This window comes from Cynocephalus volans, chromosome 8 (genome assembly GCF_027409185.1).
Source record: "Cynocephalus volans isolate mCynVol1 chromosome 8, mCynVol1.pri, whole genome shotgun sequence".
Lineage (NCBI taxonomy): Eukaryota > Metazoa > Chordata > Mammalia > Dermoptera > Cynocephalidae > Cynocephalus > Cynocephalus volans.
In genome coordinates, this window is record NC_084467.1 from 58,422,475 (window position 1) to 58,446,318 (window position 23,844).

At 39.7% G+C, this 23,844-nt stretch overlaps 1 protein-coding gene across 1 annotated transcript; it reads right to left on the reverse strand.

Moving 5' to 3' along the window:
• Positions 1–11,613: 11,613 nt before the first annotated feature.
• Positions 11,614–12,300, reverse strand: LOC134382999 (GTP-binding protein Di-Ras3-like). Its single transcript, XM_063103657.1, has one exon. It carries the CDS (start codon positions 12,298–12,300, stop codon positions 11,614–11,616), a length of 687 nt encoding a protein of 228 aa, XP_062959727.1.
• Between the last annotated feature and the right edge of the window lie 11,544 nt (positions 12,301–23,844).

Genomic DNA, 23,844 nt, shown 5'->3' on the forward strand with positions numbered 1-23,844 from the left:
GACTGGAAAGGAAATGAGGAGGCAGAACATGGGGATCCCAATGCTATTCTGAGTTCATGAGATCTTCTCTAGGCCACGCCCTCTAAGCTGGACAATAGAACAAGTGTCGTCTATGAACTCACCCACATGTACCCACAATGTTGGTGTGAAATAGTCAAATTCATTGACTTGTGGCTTAAAATTGTATTTTTCTCTACACTACATTTCTTTCCTCTACTTTTTTCACTTCACAAAGTGAAACAGATGGCAGGTTAGAGAGTCAGTATCAGTAGTCTGGAAAAATACTGTGTCAGTGCAGTGGGAATATTTTTCATTTATATTAATTCTCACTAACACCCTTAGTTTGACATATTTATGTTTTCAAGTTTTGGGCCTGTGGGCCCGGGTTTATAGATATAGCTTACAAATGTTCTATTCAAATTCATTTGTGTGCAAACATACCTTAGTATACTTTGTTACACTTCTGTTTATAGTGAAATCTATGAATTTCCTTAGATGTCTGACAATGCAGTTTGAACATATGCTATCATTTTTCTGACAATTGATTGTTGATACTGTATAATGTATTGAATCAAATTCAAACTGGAAATTGGTACCGACAACCACTCTTATAGATCAGCACTGCAAAAGAATAATATAAAGTGAGTCAAAAAGATGAGACATATATAAATAATTATAAATTTTGTGACAGACACATTTAAAGGGATAAAAAGACACAGGTGTTGACAGTCCACTCAGTTTCCCATAAATGTTTCTAATCAATAAAAAAAAAATGCTAAGTGCAGTGGAAGTGGTGCTTGCTGAGGCCAAGTGTGGATGCCTTGATTTCTCCTCAGTTTTGCTAAAGAAAATAAAGTTAATTTTAAAGATAAGATAAATATTTTAATTTAAAAAAAGGTACAATGAAACACAAAGTAATCTTAATGTTTCATTTAACCCCCGTATTTAAAACACTATCATTTCAAAATATAATAAATACAAAAATTTATGAGATATTCTACATTTATTTATTTACTTATTTTTTATTTACTTATATATTTATTTTTCTTTTTTCTTCCTTTTTTTGTTTTTTTAAGTTTTATTTTGTCGATATACATTGTGGCTGATTATTGCTCCCCATCACCAAAACCTCCCTCTCTTCTCCCTCCCCCCCCAACAATGTCATTTCTGTTTGCTTGTCGTATCAACTTCAAGTAGCTGTGGTTGTTATATCTTCTCCCCCCCCCCCGGTTTTGTGTGTGTGTGTGTGTGTGTGTGTGTGTTTGTGTGTGTGTGAATTTATATGTTAATTTTTAGCTCCCACCAATAAGTGAGAACATGTGGTATTTCTCTTTCTGTGCCTGACTTGTTTCACTTAATATAATCCTCTCAAGGTCCATCCATGTTGTTGCAAATGGCAGTATTTCATTCGTTTTTATAGCTGAGTAGTATTCCATTGTGTAGATGTACCACATTTTCCGTATCCACTCATCTGATGATGGACATTTGGGCTGGTTCCAACTCTTGGCTATTGTAAAGAGTGCTGCGATGAACATTGGGGAACAGGCATACCTTCGACTTGATGATTTCCATTCCTCTAGATATATTCCCAGCAGTGGGATAGCTGGGTCGTATGGTAGATCTATCTGCAATTGTTTGAGGAACCTCCATACCATTTTCCATAGAGGCTGCACCATTTTGCAGTCCCACCAACAATGTATGAGAGTTCCTTTTTCTCCGCAACCTCGCCAGCATTTATCATTCAGAGTCTTTTGGATTTTAGCCATCCTAACTGGGGTGAGATGGTATCTCAATGTGGTTTTGATTTGCATTTCCCAGATGCTGAGTGATGCTGAGCATTTTATCATATGTCCATTGGCCATTTGTATATCTTCCTTAGAGAAATGCCTACTTAGCTCTTTTGCCCATTTTTTAATTGGGTTGCTTGTTTTCTTCTTGTAAAGTTGTTTGAGTTCCTTATATATTCTGGATATTAATCCTTTGTCAGATGTATATTTTGCAAATATTTTCTCCCACTCTGTTGGTTGTCTTTTAACTGTGTTAATTGTTTCTTTTGCTGTGCAGAAGCTTTTTAGTTTGATATAATCCCATTTGTTTGTTTTTCCTTTGGTTGCCCGTGCTTTTGGGGTCGTATTCATGAAGTCTGTGCCCAGTCCTATTTCCTGAAGTGTTTCTCCTCTGTTTTCTTTAAGAAGTTTTATTGTTTCAGGGTGTATATTTAAATCCTTAATCCATTTTGAGTTGATTTTAGTATACAGTGAGAGGTATGGATCTAGTTTCATTCTCCTGCATATGGATATCCAGTTATCCCAGCACCATTTACTGAAGAGGCAGTCCCTTCCCCAGTGAATAGGCTTGGTGCCTTTGTCAAAGATCAGATCTCAGTAGGTGTGTGGGTTGATTTCTGGATTCTCTATTCTATTCCATTGGTCAGTGTGTCTGTTTTTATGCCAGTACCATACTGTTTTGGTTATTATAGCTTTGTAGTACAGCTTAAAGTCAGGTAGTGTTATGCCTCCAGCTTTATTTTTTTTTGCTGAGCATTGCTTTGGCTCTGCGTGGTCTTTTATTGTTCCATATAAATGTCTGGATAGTTTTTTCCATTTCTGAGAAAAATGTCTTTGGAATTTTGATGGGGATTGCATTGAATTTGTATATCACTTTGGGAAGTATGGACATTTTCACTATGTTGATTCTTCCAATCCAAGAGCATGGGATATCTTTCCATCTTCTTGTATCCTCACTAATTTCTCTCAGCAGTGGTTTGTAGTTCTCATGATAGAGATTTTTCACCTCCTTAGTTAACTCAATTCCTAAGTATTTTATTTTTATGGTGGCTATTGTAAATGGGCAGGCTTTCTTGATTTCTCGTTCTGCATGTTCACTATTGGAGAAAAGAAATGCTACTGATTTTTTGTGTTGATTTTGTATCCTGCTACTGTGCTGAAATCATTTATCAATTCCAACAGTTTTTTTGTAGAGGTTTTAGGCTGTTCGATATATAGGATCATGTCATCTGCAAACAGGGACAGTTTGACTTCATCTTTTCCAATCTGGATGCCCTTTATTTCCTTCTCTTCTCTGATTGCTCTGGCTAGTACTTCCAACACTATGTTGAATAGGAGTGGTGAGAGTGGGCATCCTTGTCTAGTTCCTGTTCTTAAAGGAAAAGCTTTCAGCTTTTCCCCATTCAAGATGATATTAGCAGTGGGTTTGGCATATAAGGCTTTAATTAGGTTGAGATATTTTCCCTGTATACCTAACTTATAGAGGGTCTTTGTCATGAATGAGTGCTGAACTTTATCAAATGCTTTTTCAGCATCTATAGAGATGATCATATGGTCCTTGTGTTTGAGTTTATTAATATGGTGTATCACATTTATTGATTTGCGTATGTGGAACCAACCTTGAAACCCTGCGATGAATCCCACTTGATCGTGATGAATAATTTTACGTATGTGTTGCTGTATTCTGTTTGCTACTAATTTAGTGAGGATTTTTGCATCTATATTCATGAAGGATATTGGCCTGTAGTTTTCTTTTTTGGTTATATCTTTACCTGGTTTTGGTATCAGGATGATGTTTGCTTCATAGAATGAGTTTGGGAGATTTGCGTCCGTTTCAATCTTTTGGAATAGTTTGTAAAGAATCGGTGTCAATTCCTCTTTGAATGTTTGGTAAAATTCTGCTGTGAATCCATCTGGTCCTGGGCTTTTCTTTGTTGGGAGCCTTCTGATAACAGCTTCAATCTCCTTTATTGTTATTGGTCTGTTCAAATTTTCTACGTCTTCACGGTTCAGTTTTGGGAGCTTGTGTGTGTCCAGAAATTTATCCATTTCCTCCAGATTTTCAAATCTGTTGGCGTATAGTTTTTTATAGTAGTCTTCAATGATTCCGTGTATTTCAGATGAATCAGTTGTAATATCGCCTTTTTCATTTCTAATTTTTGTTATTTGAGTCTTCTCTCTTTTTTTTCTGTTAGCCATGCTAATGGTTTGTCAATTTTATTTATCTTTTCAAAAAACCAACGTTTTGATTCGTTGATCTTTTGAATTGTTTTTTGGTTTTCAATTTCATTTAGTTCTGCTCTGATCTTAATGATTTCTTTCCGTCTGCTAACTTTAGGTTTGGATTGTTCTTGTTTTTCTAGATCTTTAAGGTGAAGTGTTAGGTTGTTCACTTGCCATCATTCCATTCTTCTGAAGTGAGCGTTTAATGCAATAAATTTCCCCCTCTATATTGCTTTTGCAGTATCCCACATGTTTTGGTATGATGTATCATTGTTTTCATTAGTTTCAATAAATTTTTTGATTTCCTGCTTGATTTCTTCTTGGACCCATATGTCATTAAGTAGAATGCTGTTTAATTTCCATGTTTTGTATAGTTTCCAGAGTTTCGTTTGTTATTCATTTCTAGTTTTAATCCATTGTGGTCTGAGAAGATACATGGGATAATTCCAATTTTTTTGAATTTATTGAGACTTGATTTGTGACCTAATATGTGATCTATCCTGGAGAATGATCCATGTGCTGATGAGAGGAATGAATATTCTGAGGTTGTTGGGTGGAATGTTCTGTAGATATCTGGAATTCCAATTGGTCTAGAGTCTTGTTTAGATCTTGTGTTTCTCTACTGATTCCTTGCCTAGATGATCTGTCTAATATTGACAGTGGGGTGTTCAGGTCCCCTGCTATTATGGTATTAGTGTCTATTTCCTTCTTTTGGTCTAATAGAGTTTGTTTTATAAATCTGGCTGCTCCAACATTGGGTGCGTACATATTTATGATTGTTATGTCTTCTTGATGGATCAGTCCTTTTATCATTAAGTAGTGTCCCTCATTGTCTCTTTTTATGGTTTTTAGTTTAAAGTCTATTTTGTCAGATATAAGAATAGCCACTCCAGCTCGTTTTTCTTTTCTGTTTGCATGGTAAATCTTTTTCCATCCTTTTACTCTTAGTCTGTGTGAATCTTTATGAGTGAGGTTGGTCTCTTGTAGGCAGCATGTAGTTGGGTCCTCCTTTTTGATCCACTCAGCCAGTCTGTATCTTTTGATTGGGGAATTTAAGCCTTTTACATTAAGAGTTGTTATTGAAAGGTGTTGATTTATTCCTAGCATTTTGTTGGTTGTTTGGTTGTCTTAGGTGTCTTTTGTTCCTTGCTTTCTGATGTACTGTTTGGTTTCTTTGTTTGTTGGTTCCTTAGGTTGTAGATAGTGTTTTTGTTAGCTTGTTTTCTCTTCATGAATGCCATTTTTAGTGTACTAGTGGGTTTAGATTTTTCTTAGGTTTTTATGGCAGTGGTAGTTATTTTTCAGGAACCAAACCCAGTACTCCCTTGAGGATTTCTTGTAAGGGTGGTCGTGTGGTAGTGAACTCCCGCAGTATTTGTTTGTCTGTGAAATATACTATTTGCCCTTCATTTTGGAAGGATAGCCTTGCAGGGTAGAGTATTCTTGGCTGGCAATCTTTGTCTTTTAGTATTTTGAAAATATCATCCCATTCCTTGCTAGCTTTTAGGGTTTTTGATGAGAAGTCTGATGTTAGCCTGATTGGGGCTCCCTTATAGGTGATTTGATGCTTCTCTCTTGCAGCTTTTATGATTCTCTCTTTGTCTCTGAGTTTTGCCAATTTGACTATGACATGTCTTGGAGAAGGCCTTTTTGGGTTGAATAGGTTGGAGATCGTTGAGCTTCCTGGATCTGAAGATCTGTGATTTTTCCTATACCTGGGAAGTTTTCTGCCACTATTTTGTTGAATATGTTTTCAATGGAATCTCCATTTTCCTCCCCTTCTGGAATACCCATGACTCGGATATTTGTGCGCCTGAGGTTGTCTGATATCTCTATCAGATTTTCTTCAATGTCCTTAATTCTTTTTTCTTTCTTTTTGTCTGCTTGTGTTATTTCAAACAGCCCATCTTCAAGTTCAGAGGTTCTCTCTTCAACTTCGACAAGCCTGCTGGTTAAGCTCTCCATTGTGTTTTTTATTTCGCTGAATAACTTCTTCAGTTCAGCAAGTTCTGCTACATTTTGTTCAGGACATTGATTTCCTTGTACATTTCCTCTTTCAGATCCTGTATACTTTTCCTCGTTTCGTCATGATGTCTAGCTGAGTTTTCTTGTATCTCATTCAGTTTCCTTAGAATTATCACTCGAAATTCCTTGTCAGTTATTTCAGTGGCTTCTTGTTCTATAGGACCTAGAGTTTGAGATTTATTAACTTTTGGTGGTGTACTTTCTTGATTTTTTGTATTTCTGGTATCTTTTTTTTTTGATGTTTATTCATTGTGGCAGGGGGTTTCACAGACCACTGGTTTGAGACTAATGAATAACTAGGATGTTGCTGTGGTTGCCAATTTCGTATGGCTCTCACCGTGACTGCTCAGTTGGCCTCTAGTGCCTTGTGTGTGTGGTTGCCTTGGGACTTGGGCTTCTCCGGGGAGCCACCTTTCTGGTCAGCTTGGACTCTGCTGGGCTGGTGGATCACGTATCACAGGGTGTGTGAGCTCTGTTGAGCTTTCACTTCCTGTGCAGGACTTCTCCCTGTTCCGTGTGCTCTGGCCCAGGCTGTTGGATCGTGCAGTGGCGACCCCACCAGGTGTGTGGTTTCTGTCGAGTCTCCGCCTCCCAGGTCGCATGTCTCCCCACTCTGTGTGCACTGTGCTGGGCTGGGGCATGTCTTCTGCACCCCTCTTCTATCAGCTGGGCCTTCAAGACCCTGCTCGGCACCGCCTCGCCCAGGAAGTCTACCAGGTTTCTGCTAGGCACAGACGACCGGTCGCTCTGGGTGCCTTTGTAGCACTATGTAGATCTTTCTCGGGTCTTGTTCACCTTTGTATCCCACTGGCATAGACCGAATCTAGCGCCCACCTGCAGCCTGCTCTCCAGCAGGTTCAAGTGGACCTGGGAACTCTCCTACCACACTCTTCCCAACCAGAAATTGGTTATGCTTTTTTCCGAACTGGTGGCTGCAGAGATGGTATCTGCCTCCCAATAACAGGAAGTTTACTAGGGGCCCGAGTCCAGGGTGTGGTGGAGTGACCGTCGGCTCACCCGTACTTCCTTGCCCTCCCGACACTGGCCAGGGACGCCCCACGCCACCAGCCCTGCCAGAGAACCGCGGAGGGAGTGGGAGGGGAGGCCGGCCCGCACGCTCCAGAAAGCCCCGCGCCAGGCCAAGCAAGTGGGATGGCTCAGTGATGGCCGAGCCGGGCGGGGCTGCCCTCACCTGGGAAAATGGAGGCAGCCCCGGGGCGGTGAGTGGCCTGGTGATGCAGGCGGGAGCCAGGTAGGCATAATCCCCCCGAACAGAGCTGGGGCAGGGGTCACTCACATGGTTGTGTCAGGTCGGGTGTTCACTCTCTGTCTCTGGTTTGTCGCCTTCCCTGTTCTCGGCCGCTGCCGCCTCTGGCTGTTCAGTCGCGGCGCGGCTTGGGCGCTCCCAGGAATCTTCTTTAATGCCGGCCTGAAACCTCAAATGCTGAGTAGGGCAGCTGGCCACCTTCAGCGTGACCCCGGCCTCCGGGATCCTGTCTGAATCCACAGCAGCCCTGGCGCCGTGTTCCCTGTTTCGAGACTCGTTTTTGCAGCTACGAAACAGTTCTTTTCCTGCTCCACACTTCAAAGCTGTTGCCTGTAAGTGAGGCAGCCTCTCCTACCGGGGGCAAAGTGGTGGTCACCTGCCACGACTGGCCAGCAGCAGCGGTCCTCCCTTAAGAGATGGCAAGAGGAAGGTCCACAAGTTTCCCGGCTGCCTGAGGCCCAGCGGCCACCTTTTCAACCTCAGCTACTCCGCGCCAACCGCCGCAGCCACGGCCATCTTGAAACTCCCCCCTACATTTTTTTAAATACTATCTTAAGACTGGATTTTATACTTATAACACATCTCACTTCGGATCAGCAGCATTTCACGTGCACGACAGTCACAGGAGGCTGGTGGCTCTGTACTGAACAGTACAGATAGAAGAGCTATAGATTCCTGCTCATTACAACACTGTTAACTCTTGCAAAGAAGGGTGACAATGATTTACATCTTCCCAACCACATCCATGCAGTAATAATGCAATGCTTCTCTCTCGCTTGTGAACCTTTGGGAGGAATAGACATAAGAGATCATCTTGTCCAAAACAATTGTATTATGGTCAAGGAAACTGAGATCTTTGGAGGGAAAGAGTCTTGACCCATTCAGCCTTATCTCCTCTTGTGTGGGTGCGGTGTCCACTCCATGAAGCCTGTCCATGGAGTTTAAAGAGGGGAGAGAGTCTGAACTGAGAACTGTAATAAAAAACAGTCCCTTCAGCTAATGAGGTTTACAGAGTTAGATAATGTAGATTTGTAAGGTGCCTTGAGAGAGAATCTGCTAACAGTGTCCATGTATCCTCTCTTCTTCCATGGTAAGAAAATCCTGAACTTGGCAGGGCATATTTCTGTTCAGAATCAAGACTAGTCCCTTGAAGCTGCAGGAAGGAAGGGCATAAACTAAGTTCTGACAAATGGATGTCTGAGGAAAGTGCTGACTACAACTTCAGGAAATTTACATAACAGGAAAACACATTGCTCTTCCTTTCTCCTCCTCTGACCAACTAAAGTGTGTAAGTGATGATTGGAACTTCAGCAACCAGGTTGAGTCATGAAAGCAAAGTGGGTCGGGAAATAAGATGGAAGGGGTCTCGGCCCCTGACACTTTGGAGCACCATGCTGGCTCTGGACTGAATAGCTATAAACTCTTTGCCTATGAAAGAGAAATAAGCTATTTTGTGTAAGCCACCGTTATTTTAGATTTTTCTCTTACTCACAGCTTAACCTACACGGTCTTCACCGTCAAAGTCTTCCTCGACTTGCACCACATACTCGGCTGTCCTGCTGCCACAGGGTGGGCTAGTGCCCTACCCTTGCTTCCACAGCCCTCTGTAAACCATTACCATCATAACAACCCACCACCGTCTTATACTATTCACGTATGTTTCTCATTTTATTCATTGTATATGTACTGTGTATTCACTGATCACTTGTGGAAAATTGCCCACTGTTTATTCAGTGCTAACGTTGCTCCTTCTAAATTCTTCTTTGTGACCAAGAACCCCCTTACACAAACCATCCTGGATTAAATATCTGACAATAAGTGGCACTCATGTAAGATTCAGAAGGATGACGAGACAGAGAAACGGTTTCTCAACAAGGCAGCATTTGAGAACAGGTAGCTACAGCGGTCAGTGGAATCCACTGATGGTTCAGGATACTGTGTCCTGCAGGATTTTCTCAAGCAGCCTCTTGACTGTTGTTCCCTAGACCTGCAAAGAGCTGTGTAAGACTTTAGCTCCTTGAACTAAATTGGTCCAGACTACAAATGTTGAGAGTGGCTATGATTTTCCTGACTAAAACCTAATTGATAGAACAGCTATTACATGCCATAACTCAAAAGTAGCTAGAATAGTAACGGACATGAAAAAAGCCCCTCACTTCATCCAATATTCCATTTTGTCTGTGAGCTTCCTGACACTGTTTCTTGCGTATCTTTGCCCAGCCCCACACACAGTGCCTGACAAATTTTAGGTACTTAATAAATATCCTTTGAATAAAATTACTTAGATCTCATCTTTGCCTCACCATCCAGAAGCCTAGAGAGTCTCTGAGAAGTGTCATTTTTACCTGTGTATAATGTGAATGGAGATCTGAAAAGGCAGCTCATCGGTCCTCTGACTAGTCATCTACAGTGGTTAAGAGCACCAACTCTGGAGCAAAAACTTTGATTCAGATACTGGGTCTGCCATTTCCTAGTTTTGTGACAATTATCAGTGTTCTCATCTGCACAACAGGCATGACAATGTCCACTTCCTTGGATTGTTTGATGATTAAATAATATAACATAGAACACTGGCATGTGGGAAGACTAACATGTTTTCTATAATATAGAAACATTGGCATGTAGACAGACTAAATAAATTTTTGCTGTCTTAAAATATATTTATTTTTTTTACTAAGCATTGTCTGTAACATGAAAAACATGTCCTTCCCTTTCTAGTTAGTATTTGCCACTCAAGTCCTTAATAATCACTTTGCTCATCTACATGAGCAGTAATGAATGCAGCACATTTTTCAAGGAGAATTATCGTTTAAAATAGCCAAGGTATTTTCTTATAATATCGAAATTACCCCATTGGAGTCTTTGGCTAAGCATTATGTTTTAAAAATTCATAAAAAGCTATATGGCAGAGTCACTCAGGTATTTTCCAGGTTTTGAGAATAATTGCTACAAAAGTGAACAGGGGAAAATTGAAATAACTGATTATTTTGAAAGGAGCCATTGAATGGATTTTCTCAGCTGGGAAATTGGTCTATACTACGATAACATAGTTTATTAAGATTCCTCTCAACAGTGTGCTTCGTCCCAGGGAACACATATAAATTATTCAATAGATATTTATTCAATGTCCAAAAATCACAGGCCTCTTCTCTTGACTTCTCCCGAATTAAAAAATCTGAAAAGCAATGATATTTGTATTTATGTACTCTCTCACTCTAAAAATTATGCTCAAATATAAATTTTTTTTAAAGAAAACTACCTTATGAGGAAGTTTCTTGAATTTCTAATCCCAGCCATTTCTCCCCTTACCTTCCACCTCCCTTCCCACTCTCTATACCCAGTACTCCTTGAGAATGGCTTTTGAGATAATACAAGGCTGAGGTTTCCTTTTCACCTGCTTTCTCTGAGACACCAACACACTGACAATCCTCTTCAAAGATGCCTGGAGTTCTTCTGGATGTCAGTATCAGGAAGGTTATGGATATAAACCAGCTCTGCATTGCAGGGACCCCCTTCAACAACATTCCCTGCCCCCACTGACTGACTAATTGCAAGAGGGAAGGGGCATCCATGTGTGAAGTTGTTGAAAGAAACCTTAACAGATGTGGTTTAAACTTTAGTGCAATGAGCAATAATTGTTTATTGTCAGTAAAGAAAAACATTCTTACAGCTGATTGCATGCAGGAGAATTTTTATTAAGTCAACAAGTGGTTACACAATTAAAACGAACATTTCATAATGACTTAGGAACAGCTAACACATATTCGTGAGCAAGTTCCACTTTCATAATTGTCTCTGCTTCCAATCCCAATGATCAATCTATAGGAGATTTATTTGTTAAGTTTTTTTTAGTACATCTATCTCATAGCAATATTTGAAAGCTGTTGCGAAACACATTTTTTAACAATAAATACACAGTGGAAAGATATGACAAGACATTTACAAAAATTGACATGTTTGCAAATAATACACAATACTAGGGTTACAAAAGGGCTGTGGCATCTTTCAAAATATTTTTGTATTTTATTCTTTCTAAAACGTTTCTCTTTCTAAATTTATGTTCAAGGTCTTATTTTAAATGCATCATGCTCCTTTTCTCCTCTTTTCCACAAATGCTAATGCTTTAACAATCTGAGTTATCTTGCCTGAGAGAAATAAAAGTTATCAACATACAAGGCACATGTATGGACATCTGGATGTTATAGTCCAATTCACAGCACAATTATCAGTCAGTACAGGTGACAGAAGGACTGGGATTGCTCTGTGTTTTCTGCACACTACAGGATACCGTCGGCTTTTACCACCCTGGACTTACATGATGACGCACTTGCCAGGCAGCTTCTCGGTGGCCTTTGGCTTCTGGGATTTCTTCTGAGGACTAGGGGGGCAGGTGTCAGGCTTCTCGTGGTTCAGCAGCATGTAGAACAGCTCTTGCACGTTGACATCCAACTTGGCCGACGTCTCCAGGAAAGCGCAATTCCACTCGAGCGCACGGGCAGCACCATCTCTGAGGGTCAGCTCCCTGTGGAACCTGTCATCTCTCTTGTTGCCCACCAGCACGATAGGGAACTTATGCAGGTTGCTGCCTTTGATCTCGCGGATCAGCTCATAGAAGGGCTTCAGCTGCTCCAGGGTTTCCTTCTTGGTGACGGAGTAGACCAGGACGAAGGCATGGCCCCTGGAAATGGCAAGGCGCTGCAGATCTGGGTAGCGGTGGCCGCCAGTGGTGTCGATGATGTGCAGGGCACCCATGGCGTGGTTGCAGCCCTGCACCTGGCGGTAGGTATCTTCAATGGTGGGCAGGTAGGTGTCTCGGAAAGTGCCGCGCACCCGCCTCTGCACCAGCGCACTCTTGCCCACGCCGGCCGGGCCGAGCACCACCACGCGAAAATCTTTGCTCCTCGTGTGGGACATGAAGTTACGGAAAACAAGCTTGGTGGGCTGGGGTCGCAGCCGCTGCATCAGCCTTTCCTTGAAGCGAAGGCAAGCGTTGCGCATTCTGGGGAATCGGAGGGGAGACTCTTGCCCAACTTCTCCCGGACTCAGCCGGCAGTAGGAGATGCCTAGGAAGGAAGAGACAGGAGAGATGAGAGTTGGAACCTGCAACCTTGACAGAGTGTCTGCCTGGCGCCTGGTCCCCTGTGATGCTAAGGGGAGTCCACACACCAGGAAGGACATTTGCACGCACGTAGAGCAGCCTGTTAGGGAGGACACACACGCATTTTCAGGATGGGGTCCCGAGGTGGACTAGGTGCAGGCACCGGCAGGGGCTACAGAGCAGACCCGAAGGTGTGCTTTGTGCGGTAGAGATTGCACGGGTCGAGCCTCTTTTTCTCTCTCCTTAAATCATTTAACCCTCATCCTTCAAGAAACACCTGAACCTTCTTCCCTTATCGGTAAAGTGAAGATTTTAAATGGAGAAGCAGAACAGCGGAGGAGAAATACGTGGGGAGCACTCACCAGAGTCGGGGACTGAATGCCAGGTAGGCATTGGAGCGCGCTGCCGCCTCGCTGGTTCAAGCTGGAAGGTCAGGAATGCAGGAGAGCAGGAGGCTGTCTCTGGTAGCTGCGGTGGCAAGGTCTGCAGGCGAGATGCCCAGCACAGTGGAAGGCAGCCCCTGGAGAGGCGGGGCGGCGCCAGCCCTCAGTGCTCGTCACTGCGCAGGTCACCTAGGGCCTGAGGGAGTGGTCTCAGACAGGTCCCCCGCCCCCAGCTCAGCGAGCCAGGCGGACTGCACGAAAAGTGTCCGACGGGACGCTTCTGGGCGTCTTACCTCTGTGTCCCCAGGGCCACCTGCTGTCTCCAACACACCACTTTAAGGTTCTCTGCCACCACATTATTCTACTGTCATTGCCCGAGCACTGTCTTACAGAACAAGGGATGGAACAGAGACAGTGTATTGAATTTTAAGTGCGTGCGCGGCAACGCGCGGCAACGCACCACACTTACCAAAGCTTTCTCTTTCTTACGTATTAAAATCCTTAGCTTCTCATTGCCACGTGAGCTTTCCAGCACTCACAGCGGGCAAGGGTTGGACTCTGGCGTGTGGCAGTTCGGGGGCTAAGGATCTCGATTCGCCCACCACCACGATAGGGAACTTATGCATATTGCTGCCTTTGATCTCGCAGATCAGCTCATAGAAGGGCTTCAGCTCCTCCAGGGTTTCGTTCTTGGTGCCTGTGTCGACCACGATGAAGGGACCACCTGGGACCCCCAGAGAGCAGGGTGCAGAGCTGCTGGTGTTTGCATGACCACGCCGAGAGTGCTCTGTTCACTGCAGTGAGTGCCAAGGGGATCCCCCATAACACAGGGTATGGGTTCCCACTGAGCAACAGCCCCTGATGGTAGATGGACGTATGATATATATGTATATATACATATATATATATATATGTATGTATATATATGTATGTATGTATATTTACGTATACTATATATAAACGTGTAATATATATATATAAAGGTGTACGTATATATTTATATATGTGCGTGTGTGTGTGATTTCCAACATCAGCTGTGAAATAACATTTCAGAAATCCTTTCTCCCCAAGTCTCCCATATTTTCCTGTGAAAGTTTTCAATACTTGCTCTTCACATTTAGATGTAAAATTTGGGTATGGTATGAAATAGAAGTGAATTTTTTTTTCATATGAGCTGTTTCTTTCAGATTTGTTAAAGTACTTCTATGCTGTATGACTGTGACTCTGTTTCTGGATTAATGATTCTGTTTCTTCCCATGAGGCTTAATAAGTATGTTGCTCAACTGAAACACACTGGTATGAAAAACTATAGAAAATTTAAGCAAAGAAATAAAATATATTAAAAAATCCAAGTGGAAATTGTAGGCCTGAAAAATACAATAATAGACATTTTAAATACTTCCTGAATGGGCTTGATGTTAGAGTTGAGAGAACAAAGGATAGAGTCAGTGAACGTTAGGACAGAGACATAGAATCTACTCAGTGTGAACAGGAGAATGATAATAGACTGGGAAAAAATGAACAGAGTCCCAAGGACCAGTGTGACCCCAAGCAAAATTCTAACACCTGTATCATCAGGAGTCATAGGAGGAGAAAGACTTGGTGTGAGGTAGTATTTCAAGAAAGAATGGCTGAAAACTCACCAAATTTGCTGTAAGATACAAATCTCCAGTCTCAAGAAGTTGAGAGAATTCCACCAGGATAATCCCAAGGAAATCAAGATGAACACAAAAAATAATTGAACTCCTGAGACCTGAACACAAAGGGAAACTCTTGAAAGTAGGTACAAAGAAACAACATATTACCTATAGTGGAAAACTGATTTGAATGACAACAAATTTGTCATTTGAAACCATGGAAATCAGTAGGAAGCAGCTTGACATTGTTCAAGTGCTGAAAGAAAAGGAATATCAACTGTAAATTCTATGTCTGACATAGTGTCCTTCAAGTATGAAGGGGAAATAAAGACATTTTTTTCAGATGAAGAAAACTAAAATTTGTTGCTAACAAACCAACCCTTAAATAGCTGAAGGAAGTTTTCTAGACAGAATAGGTACCAGAGGATTGACTGAGGAATTTCAGAATGAAAGAAAAATTCCAAAATATGTACAAACAAGTATACATATGACAGTGTATCTTCTCAAGAGTTTTTAAAATCACATTTGATGATTAACACAAAAGTTGTGACAACATCTGATATTCAAGACAAAAATATTTTAAAAAGAGAAAGGCAAAGGGACCTAAATAGAAGTAAGGTTTTCCTACTTTACTTAAAGTTGTGAAATGTTGATACCAGTAAATAGACTGTGATAAGTGACATATGAATAGTATAATCTCCCAAGACACAGATTTGGTACAAAGAGATATATTCAGAAACACTAAAGGTAAATTCTGAAAAATATTCCAATACCACATAGGAAGATGAGAAAAGAGATAGAAAAGAGAATCAGGAAAACCAGAAAACAAATAATAAAAGAGCATTCTTAAGCTCTAATATATCAAGAATTACATTTAATGTATTCACTGAATGAGTGTATTCATTATACTGAATGTACTTCCTGATATGATAGAGTGTTAGCGCCTAGGTACATTATTTTATAATTTGTTTTCTGGTGTAAGTGGTGTGAATACACCAATTGAAAAGCAGATCGGCACAGTGGATTTTTTTAAAATGCCTGACAAACATATACTATTTGTAGTGAGAAGAAACTCACTTCACATTTAATGACATGGGTTGAAAGTAAAAGGAGATTTTCATATATCAACACAGAAATCATGGAATCAATATTTAAAACATGTTATTTACAATAACTCTCAAGAAAATGAAATACTTAGGTACTTGCTTAAGAAAACACAAAGAATCTATATGCTGAAAATTACAAAATGCTAAAGAAAAAAAAAAATCAAAGAACACCTACACAGATGGAAAGACTTCATATGTTCATGTATTAGAAGACTCAATTTGGTAAAATTCTCAGTTCTCTCTAAATTCATCTCTAGGTTAATGCAATTCTTGTCAAAATCCCAGTAAGCCTGTTGTAGATAGGGACGAACTAATTTTTAAATTTATATAGAAAGGCATAATACCTAGAACAGCTAAATCAGTGTTGAAAAAGAAGAATAAAGAGGAAAGGATAACACTATGTGATATTGACTTACACTGTAGATACAGTAACTGTCACATTGTCATGGCGGTGGAGGCATAGACATGTAGATCGATACATAAATGGGACAGCATAGAGAACCCAGGCACAGACCCACACACATATGACGAAATGATTTTTGACAGAGGTTGAAAAGTGATTCAATGAAGGAAGCATAGTCTTCAAAACAAATGGTGCGGGAGCAATTGGACATCCATAGACAAACACAAACATGAAAGAAAAAACCTCAATCTAAAATTACCCCTCATATAAAACTTAACTTTAAGTGGATAATGGACTTAAATGTAAAATATAAAATTATAAAACTGTTATGAGAAAAAACAAACTCTTTTGCATCTAAGGCTAGACAAAGACATGTTAGACTGGTCACCAATTGCATGATCCCATAAAAACAAATTTTGATATATTAGACCTCTCAAAAATTAAAAGCTTTTGCTTTGTTAAGGACCTGTAAACACACTGAAAAGAAACGGTATCCATCAAGGGAAAATATTTACAATGCCCATATTTGGCATAGGACTAGTATCGAGAATATATGAAGAGCGCACAAAAGGATTTTTAAAAATCCAGTTATAAAATGGTCAAAAGATATGAACAAACATTTCACTGAGGAAGATATACAGAAAGCAAATAATCAGTAGGAAAGATTTTTAACATCATTAGCAACTAGAGAATTGTGGATTGAAAACACGATGAGATATTGCTACATCCCTATAAAAAGGATAAAATAAAAAATAACACCAAAAGCTGTTTAGGATTCTGGGAGCCTCAATCACACATACATTGCTGGTGGAAATGTAAAATGGTACAGCCACCCTGGAAAACACTTTGTTATAAAACTACTCTACATCTAAACATACAGCCTAGCAATTGCACTCTTGAGTATTTATCCCAGAGAAATGAAACTTAAGTTCACACAAAATGCAGACAATTTTATATCAAATTTGTATACAAATATTTAGAGTACCTTAATTCATAGTACTGAAAACCATTCAAATACCTTCCACAAACTGGTGTAAAATAAACTATGGTAGATCCATGTAATGGAGCAATAGTCAGGACAAAGTATTATTGATATGTGTAACAACTTGTGTGAATCTCAAGGGAATTACATTCATGGAACAAAAGCAAATCACAAAGGGTTACATACTATATGATTCCACTTTTCTAACATTCTTGAAATGACAAAATTATACAAATGGTATATTACTAGTTGCCAAGGGTTAGGAATGAGGGAATGGGCACAGAATGAAGGAGACTTATATGTAAAAGAGCACCATGAGGGACGCTGGTGATAGAACTGTTCTGTATTTTGACTGTGGTTGTAGATACACAATCTCACAGTTATGGTAAAATTCTATAGAATTAAATACATATGCAAATGAGTATCAGTAAAACTGAGGAAGTTTGATTAAGATGAATGGACTGTATCCATGTTGATGATATTCTGGTTGTGATATTGACTATAGTTCTGCAAGACATTACCATGGAGGAAACTGAGTGAAAGTTTCCTGGGATCTCTCTACATTATTCCTACAACTGCATGTGAATCTTCAACTATCTCAAAATAAAAAAAGATTTTAACTGTACTTGCAAAAACAAACAAACAAAACCCGAAATAACACAATTCTGAAGGCTACCCTGTGATGGCTTCTCACTAACTACAGAATTACAGTTCAGACTCTAGCTTCCTACTCCTTGCTCTCTGCAAAGTAGCTGCCATTTATCTTTCAAATTTTACCTTCCACAAGCCTTCTGTGCACACTGGCTTAATGACTGGCTACTTGGGGGAGTTCCCTATGTCTGCTTCTTCACTCACTCATGCCATTTCTGCTGCCCTCCAAGCTTCTCTGTCCCTGCCCCCATCTCCCCCATCTATACACCCCATTCCTCCTCTCCCTCAAAGCTGGTCTCCAAATGGCACCTCCAGCTGGAAGGAACCCCTCCCTCCTCTGAGCCCCCACAGCACTTTTGCACCTTGTATTGCAACTATGTGTGTACTTGTCTTATATTCTCCACAAAGCCACGAGATTCTCTTGGACGGGACTGAGATCTGTTTATCTGAGTCCGTCAGAGGTGCTAGTAAGTGAGGTGAGGCACTCAGCACACAGAGACAGCCAGGAGGGTGAGGGTGCTGGGGGTCACGGAAGGAAGCCAGCTCTGCAGCAGCCTGACTTCCCTCTCAGTCCTGCTTCCGCCACCTCTAAGTTTGGCCTTTAATCCCATCCTCTAATTCCTCATCTGATAACAGGGGGACAGTCAGCAGGTGCTGATGTGTTAAAAGCACCGTCCTCAATGTCTGGCTTGTAGGGTTCCCTTAGGAATTGCAGTTGCCGTTTGGGGAACTGGTCTCCAGTTTCTGTTTGCTCATTTACCAGTCGTATGGACTTAAGCAAATACTTGTTTTCCTTTTACATTTGGTTTCTTTCTCAGTGCAATGGGGATGAAAGTATCTATGTTGAAGGAAGATTGAGTTATTTGTGTAAGAGCTCTTTAGAAATGTTAGAGCACAATATTCAAGCAGGGTATTGTTTGTGGAGTGTGAATGAGCCAACATTCACTTTAGCGCTAGAGCCAGGTACTGCTGTAGTAATTTGACCTATGTTAACTATCTCACTGAGAGTCCCTGAGGTGGAGACCACTGTATCTGCATTTTAAAAGTGAGGATTCTGGGCATCAAGAGGTTAACCAAGTGGCAGAGCCCAGGAGGTCTAGCTGGCTTCAGGACTTGAGCATTGTACACCATGCTGCCTCTAGCAGAGCGCCCTCCTGGTGCTGGGGCTGTAAGATTCTAACTTTGGGAGTCTGTTTTCTTTCCATTTCCTACTACATTCTCCCTACCCTCCTTTTCTATGCTGTGCAGGAAAAAAACGGCAGTTATATTCCTCGTCCGTCAAAAGAAGATAAGTATCGTTTTTACCCTTTTTGATTTTCAGGATCAAGGTTGTTTAAGAATCCCTTCCCTTGTCCCGTTCATGTGTCTTCTCTGATTCCTACTATGTCTCTTCCCAACCTATCTGCTGTCTCCTAGCGCCCTCCTGTTACTAATAGCTCCTTGCTGGCAGAGGTGTCATCTACTACTTCACAGAGAAATGAGGCCACCAGATAAAACTCACCAGCTCTTGGCCCACACACATCCTCCAGAATTTTCTCTTTCCTTCCTCCAAGGTTAATACCTTTATCTGAGCTCTGGATTGCTTTCCACTTGAGGTCCTAGAATCACCTGCCTTGGAATCACCTGGGATGCTTCTTAAAACACCCAATTCTCATCTACAGAATAAGGATCTGCAGGGTGGTGCCTGGGGGTCTGCTTTTGAACAAGTCCCCTCCATTGATTTTGATGTGGAGGAAAGCTCCAGACTCCTCTTTAGAACCTGTGTGATCAGTCATCTTCCGAGTCACCTATCACTTTCATTTCTCACTTTCAGTTAGATTTTTTCTTAGCCTACAAATATGCTCAATTCCCTGCTATCCTGATAATCAAAGGCCTTCCATGATAAGGTTGTGTTGATAAATATTAATATATGTAGTACACAAGAGTACCTAGTACATACAAGGATTGGCTATCTTTTTTCTTAGATTTTTTAATCAGTAAAGTTTAGTAGTTTTTCCAGATTTGCTCAGTTTTTACACTATATCCTTTTCCTTTTCCAGGACCTTATCTTCTTATGTGTCTTAGCAGTGTGTCGTTGGCTCCTCTGGGCTATGAGACTTTCTCAGACGCTGTTTTTGATGATCTTTACAGTTTTGAGAATTGGTAGTTAAGTACATTGTGGGGAACTCCTTTATTGGAATTTGTTTGAGTTAAAAAACAATTATGATTAGACCAAGACTGCAAGTCTTTGGGAGGAAGATTTCCGAGGCCGAGTACTATTTTCATTACATCACGTGCAGGATACGTGCTCAGCAGCATGATTAGTGACGGCTGATGCTGATCTTCATCACCTGGTTGAGGGTTGTCGAGTTGCTCCACTGTGAAGTGACTCTACCTCCTGCTTTCCAAGCTCTCTGGAAGGAAGTTATCATGGGCAGACCTCTTTTGGGGTGGGCATTGATGCTCCACGTCTTTTAGGACAGAGAACCTACATAAAATTTAAATAATTATTTGGAATCCTTCTGCGTGAAAGATTTATCTCTTCTCCCCATTTATTAATATATTGCTTAAATATAAGTATATATTTATGGATATTTGCTTTATAGTTAGTGTTATAATTCAATGCTACCTTGTTGGATTATAAGTATTTGTTCAAATTTTTCCAGCTTGGCCATTGGAAGTTATTTCAGCTTACTCCTACATTCCTTTCACACACTCTCATTAGTAGATTGGGCGTTTTACTTGTTGTCCTACCAATTCCTTACTTTCTGGCACTACAAGATGCTCTAGACTCATCTTGTATACTTCAACCCCACTCCTAGAATGAGCCATTTATTCAAGTACAATGGTATTTACAGAAAAATGAAAGGTTTGCCATGCTTGTTGCAACCATGAGGTTATTGGTTTTAGGCCCTCTCTGCTGACAACAAAGAAACAGATGTGTGTATACTGGACCTTGTATACACAAGGTTTGTAAATATTTCCATCTGTTCCTATGTGCATCTATATTAAGTTAAACATGAGTTCTTACTGATGTGTCCAACTCTAACCAATAACCATACGGATCCTTCTAGCCTCCTCTGCAGGCTGATGTGAAAATTTCTGCTCCAAAAATGAGAAATCTGCACTGCCACATTTACTTAACTGTTCAATCCCAGTATATATGTATAGCAGGTTCAGAACTGTTAACTGTATCTTCACAGGAATCATCTTCATCTACTGGAGTATAGTGTTTATGCACATTTCTTTTGCTGTTGTTCTACTTATTCTGTTCATTTCTGAAGTCATTTAGGTCTATATTTCCCATCCCCTTCAGTTCTTGTCTCCATTCTTTCCTAGCATTCCCGGCCTTCTAAACTTTGCACACATTAAGGTTACCTCTTGTGTGGGAAAACTGTGTAAGTTTAGACAAAAACATAATGTTATGTGTCCGTGATTACAGTATCGGACTGAATAATTTCACTGCCCTAAAACTGTTATGGACTTGAACCTATTTATCCCTCCACACTGCCCCCACGTCTCTGGCAACTGCTGATCCTATTATTACCTCTGTAGCTTTGACTTTTCCTGAATGCCACATGTTGGAATTATGTAGTTTGTATCTATTTCAGACAGGATTTTTTACTCAGCATTATGCATTTAAGGTCCTTTAACATCCTTCTGAGGCTTTATAGCTTATTTCTATTTATTGCTGAGTAATAGTCCATTTTAAAGAAGTACTACCATTTGCTTATCCATTCACCTGTTAAAGGACATCTTAGTTGCTTCCAGTTTTGACAATCATAAATAAAACCACTAGACACATTTACAGCAGAGTTTCATACGGACACGTTTTTAACTCAATTGGGTAAATACCTAGGATCATAATTGCTGGATTGTATTGTAAGGGTATAATCTGTTTTATAAAAAATTGCTACGCCATCTTCTAAAGTGGATCTACTATTTTGCACTTCTATCAGCAATGAATAAGAGCTTTCTATTGTTCAACAATTTTTTCAGTCCTTAGTATTTTCTTTTGGATTTTAGCCATTTTAAATGGTAATGTGTAATGCTGCCTCATTGTTTTAACTTGGAATTTTCTAATTACAAATAATGTTCAGCACGTTTTCTTATGCTTTATTAGCACCTGTATATCATCTTTGGTGAGGTGTCTTTTCAGATATTTTGCCTGTTTTTAAGTGGGTTGTTTGTTTCTTATTATTGAATTTTAAGAGTTCTTTGGATATTTTTGTATATGAGTTCTTTATCAGATGTGTGTTTTGCAAATATTTTCTGCCATTATGTGTCTTGCCTTTCTTTCTCATAACAGTCCATTTCACAGAAGTTTTTAATTTGAATAAAGTCCATCCCATCAACAACTTCTTTCATTAATCATCCTTTTGGTATTTTATTTAAGAATTCCTTGAGAAACTGATTTTCTCCTAGGGATCTCTATCATTTTGCCATTTACATTTATGTCTATGATCCATTTTGAGTTAATTTTTTTGAAGAGCTTAAAATCTGTGTCCAAATTAATTTTATTTTTCTCTCTTTCTTTTTGCCCATGGACATGCAATTGTTTTAAAACCATTTTTTAAAAAAACCTGTGCTTTCTGTATTGAACTCTCTTTGCTCCTTTTCAAATATTTGTTGACTATATTGTGTGGGTCTATTTTTTGCCTCTCTATTCTGTTCCACTGTTCTAGTATCTATTGTTTTGCCATTACCATGCTGTCTTGGTCACATAGCTTTACAGTTAAGTCTTTTTATATTCAAGGTGTGCAATGTGATGATTTGGTTATTACAATGAAAATGATTAACACATACATTACCACCATGCTGTACATCAGATTCCCAGAATATAGTCAGTCTTCCAACTTTGTTCTTCTTCAGTATTGTGGACTATTCTGGATTTTGCTTTACCATGTGAACTTTAGATTCAGTTTGTTGATATCCGCTAAATAACTTCCTGAGATTTTGATTGAGATCACGTTGAATCTATAAATCAAGTCGGGAATAATTGAGATCTTAACATCACTGAGTCTTCCTGTCCATAAATCATAGGATTCCTCTCCAATTGTTTAGATCTCATTTGACTTCCGTTATCAGTTTTGTAGTTCTCTGTATCTATTCCTGTACATACCAAAGTATTTCAAGTACACCTAAGTATTTTGATGGTAATGTAAATGGTATTGGGTTATTAGTATCAAATCTTAATTGTTCATTGTTTGCATAATGGAAAGCATTTGATTTTGTACATTAACCATGTATCCTGTGACCTTGCTATTGTCATTACTTTTAGGAAGGTTTTTTGATCGAATTTTGGTATTTTCTATGCCACCCACAAACAGACCATTCCATTTCTCCCTTCCTAAGCTGTATACCTCTTATTTCCTTTTCTTTGCATTCACTCGAACTTCTACTATGATATTGAATGGGAGAGGTGAGAGAAGACATCCTTACCTTCTTCTCAATTTTAGGGGGTAATGCATCCAGTTTCTCACCCATAAGAATGATGTTAGGTGTGGGGTTTTTGTAGGTGTTCTTTATCAAGTTGAAGAGGTCCTTTTCTATTTCTAGTTTGCCGAGAGTTTTTCTTATGAATTACCATGAATCACAGATTTTGTCAAATGTTTTTGTTGAATCGGTTGTTATAATACTATCATTTTTCCTCTGTAACCTATTGATATGGTAGATTACATTGTTATTTTTATCCTTACCCTTCCAGTAGACACAAAGAAATTGATATTTTTAAAATTTAATTTAGCCATACATATCTGCAATAAATCCTTTTTACTCGTGATGTATCATTCTTTTTACACATTGTTGGATTCAAATTGCTATTATTCTGTTGAGTATTTTTGCATCTATGATCAGAAGTGATATTGATCTGCAATTTTCCTTTCTTGTAATGTCTTTGTCTGGTTTTAGTATTAAAGTAATGCTGCCATGAAACAGTGAGTTATAAAGCATTCCCTGCAATTATGTTTTCTGAAAGGGATAATAGGGAATTGATACAATCTCTTCCTTAAATGTTTCATAGAATTCATTGGTAAAAGCATCTGGACATAGTGTTTTCTTTTCTAGAAAATTATTAGATATTAATTTATTATCTTTAATATTTATAGCTCTAATTAGAGTAATTATCCTTGTCTGAGTTTTTGTAGTATGTGCCTTTCAAGGAATTTATGTATGAAAGATAATATGTGTGGGCAGAGAGACGTTCATCGTGACTCTTTATTAAATTTTTAATGTCCTTCACATCAGTAGTGATGACTCCTATTATATTTCATATATTAGTAATTTGTGTCTTCTCTCTTTTTT

Excerpts from the sequence above, each read along its gene's own strand:
- LOC134382999 (XM_063103657.1), bottom strand. The coding sequence starts at position 12,300 with ATGCGCAACGCTTGCCTTCGCTTCAAGGAAAGGCTGATGCAGCGGCTG.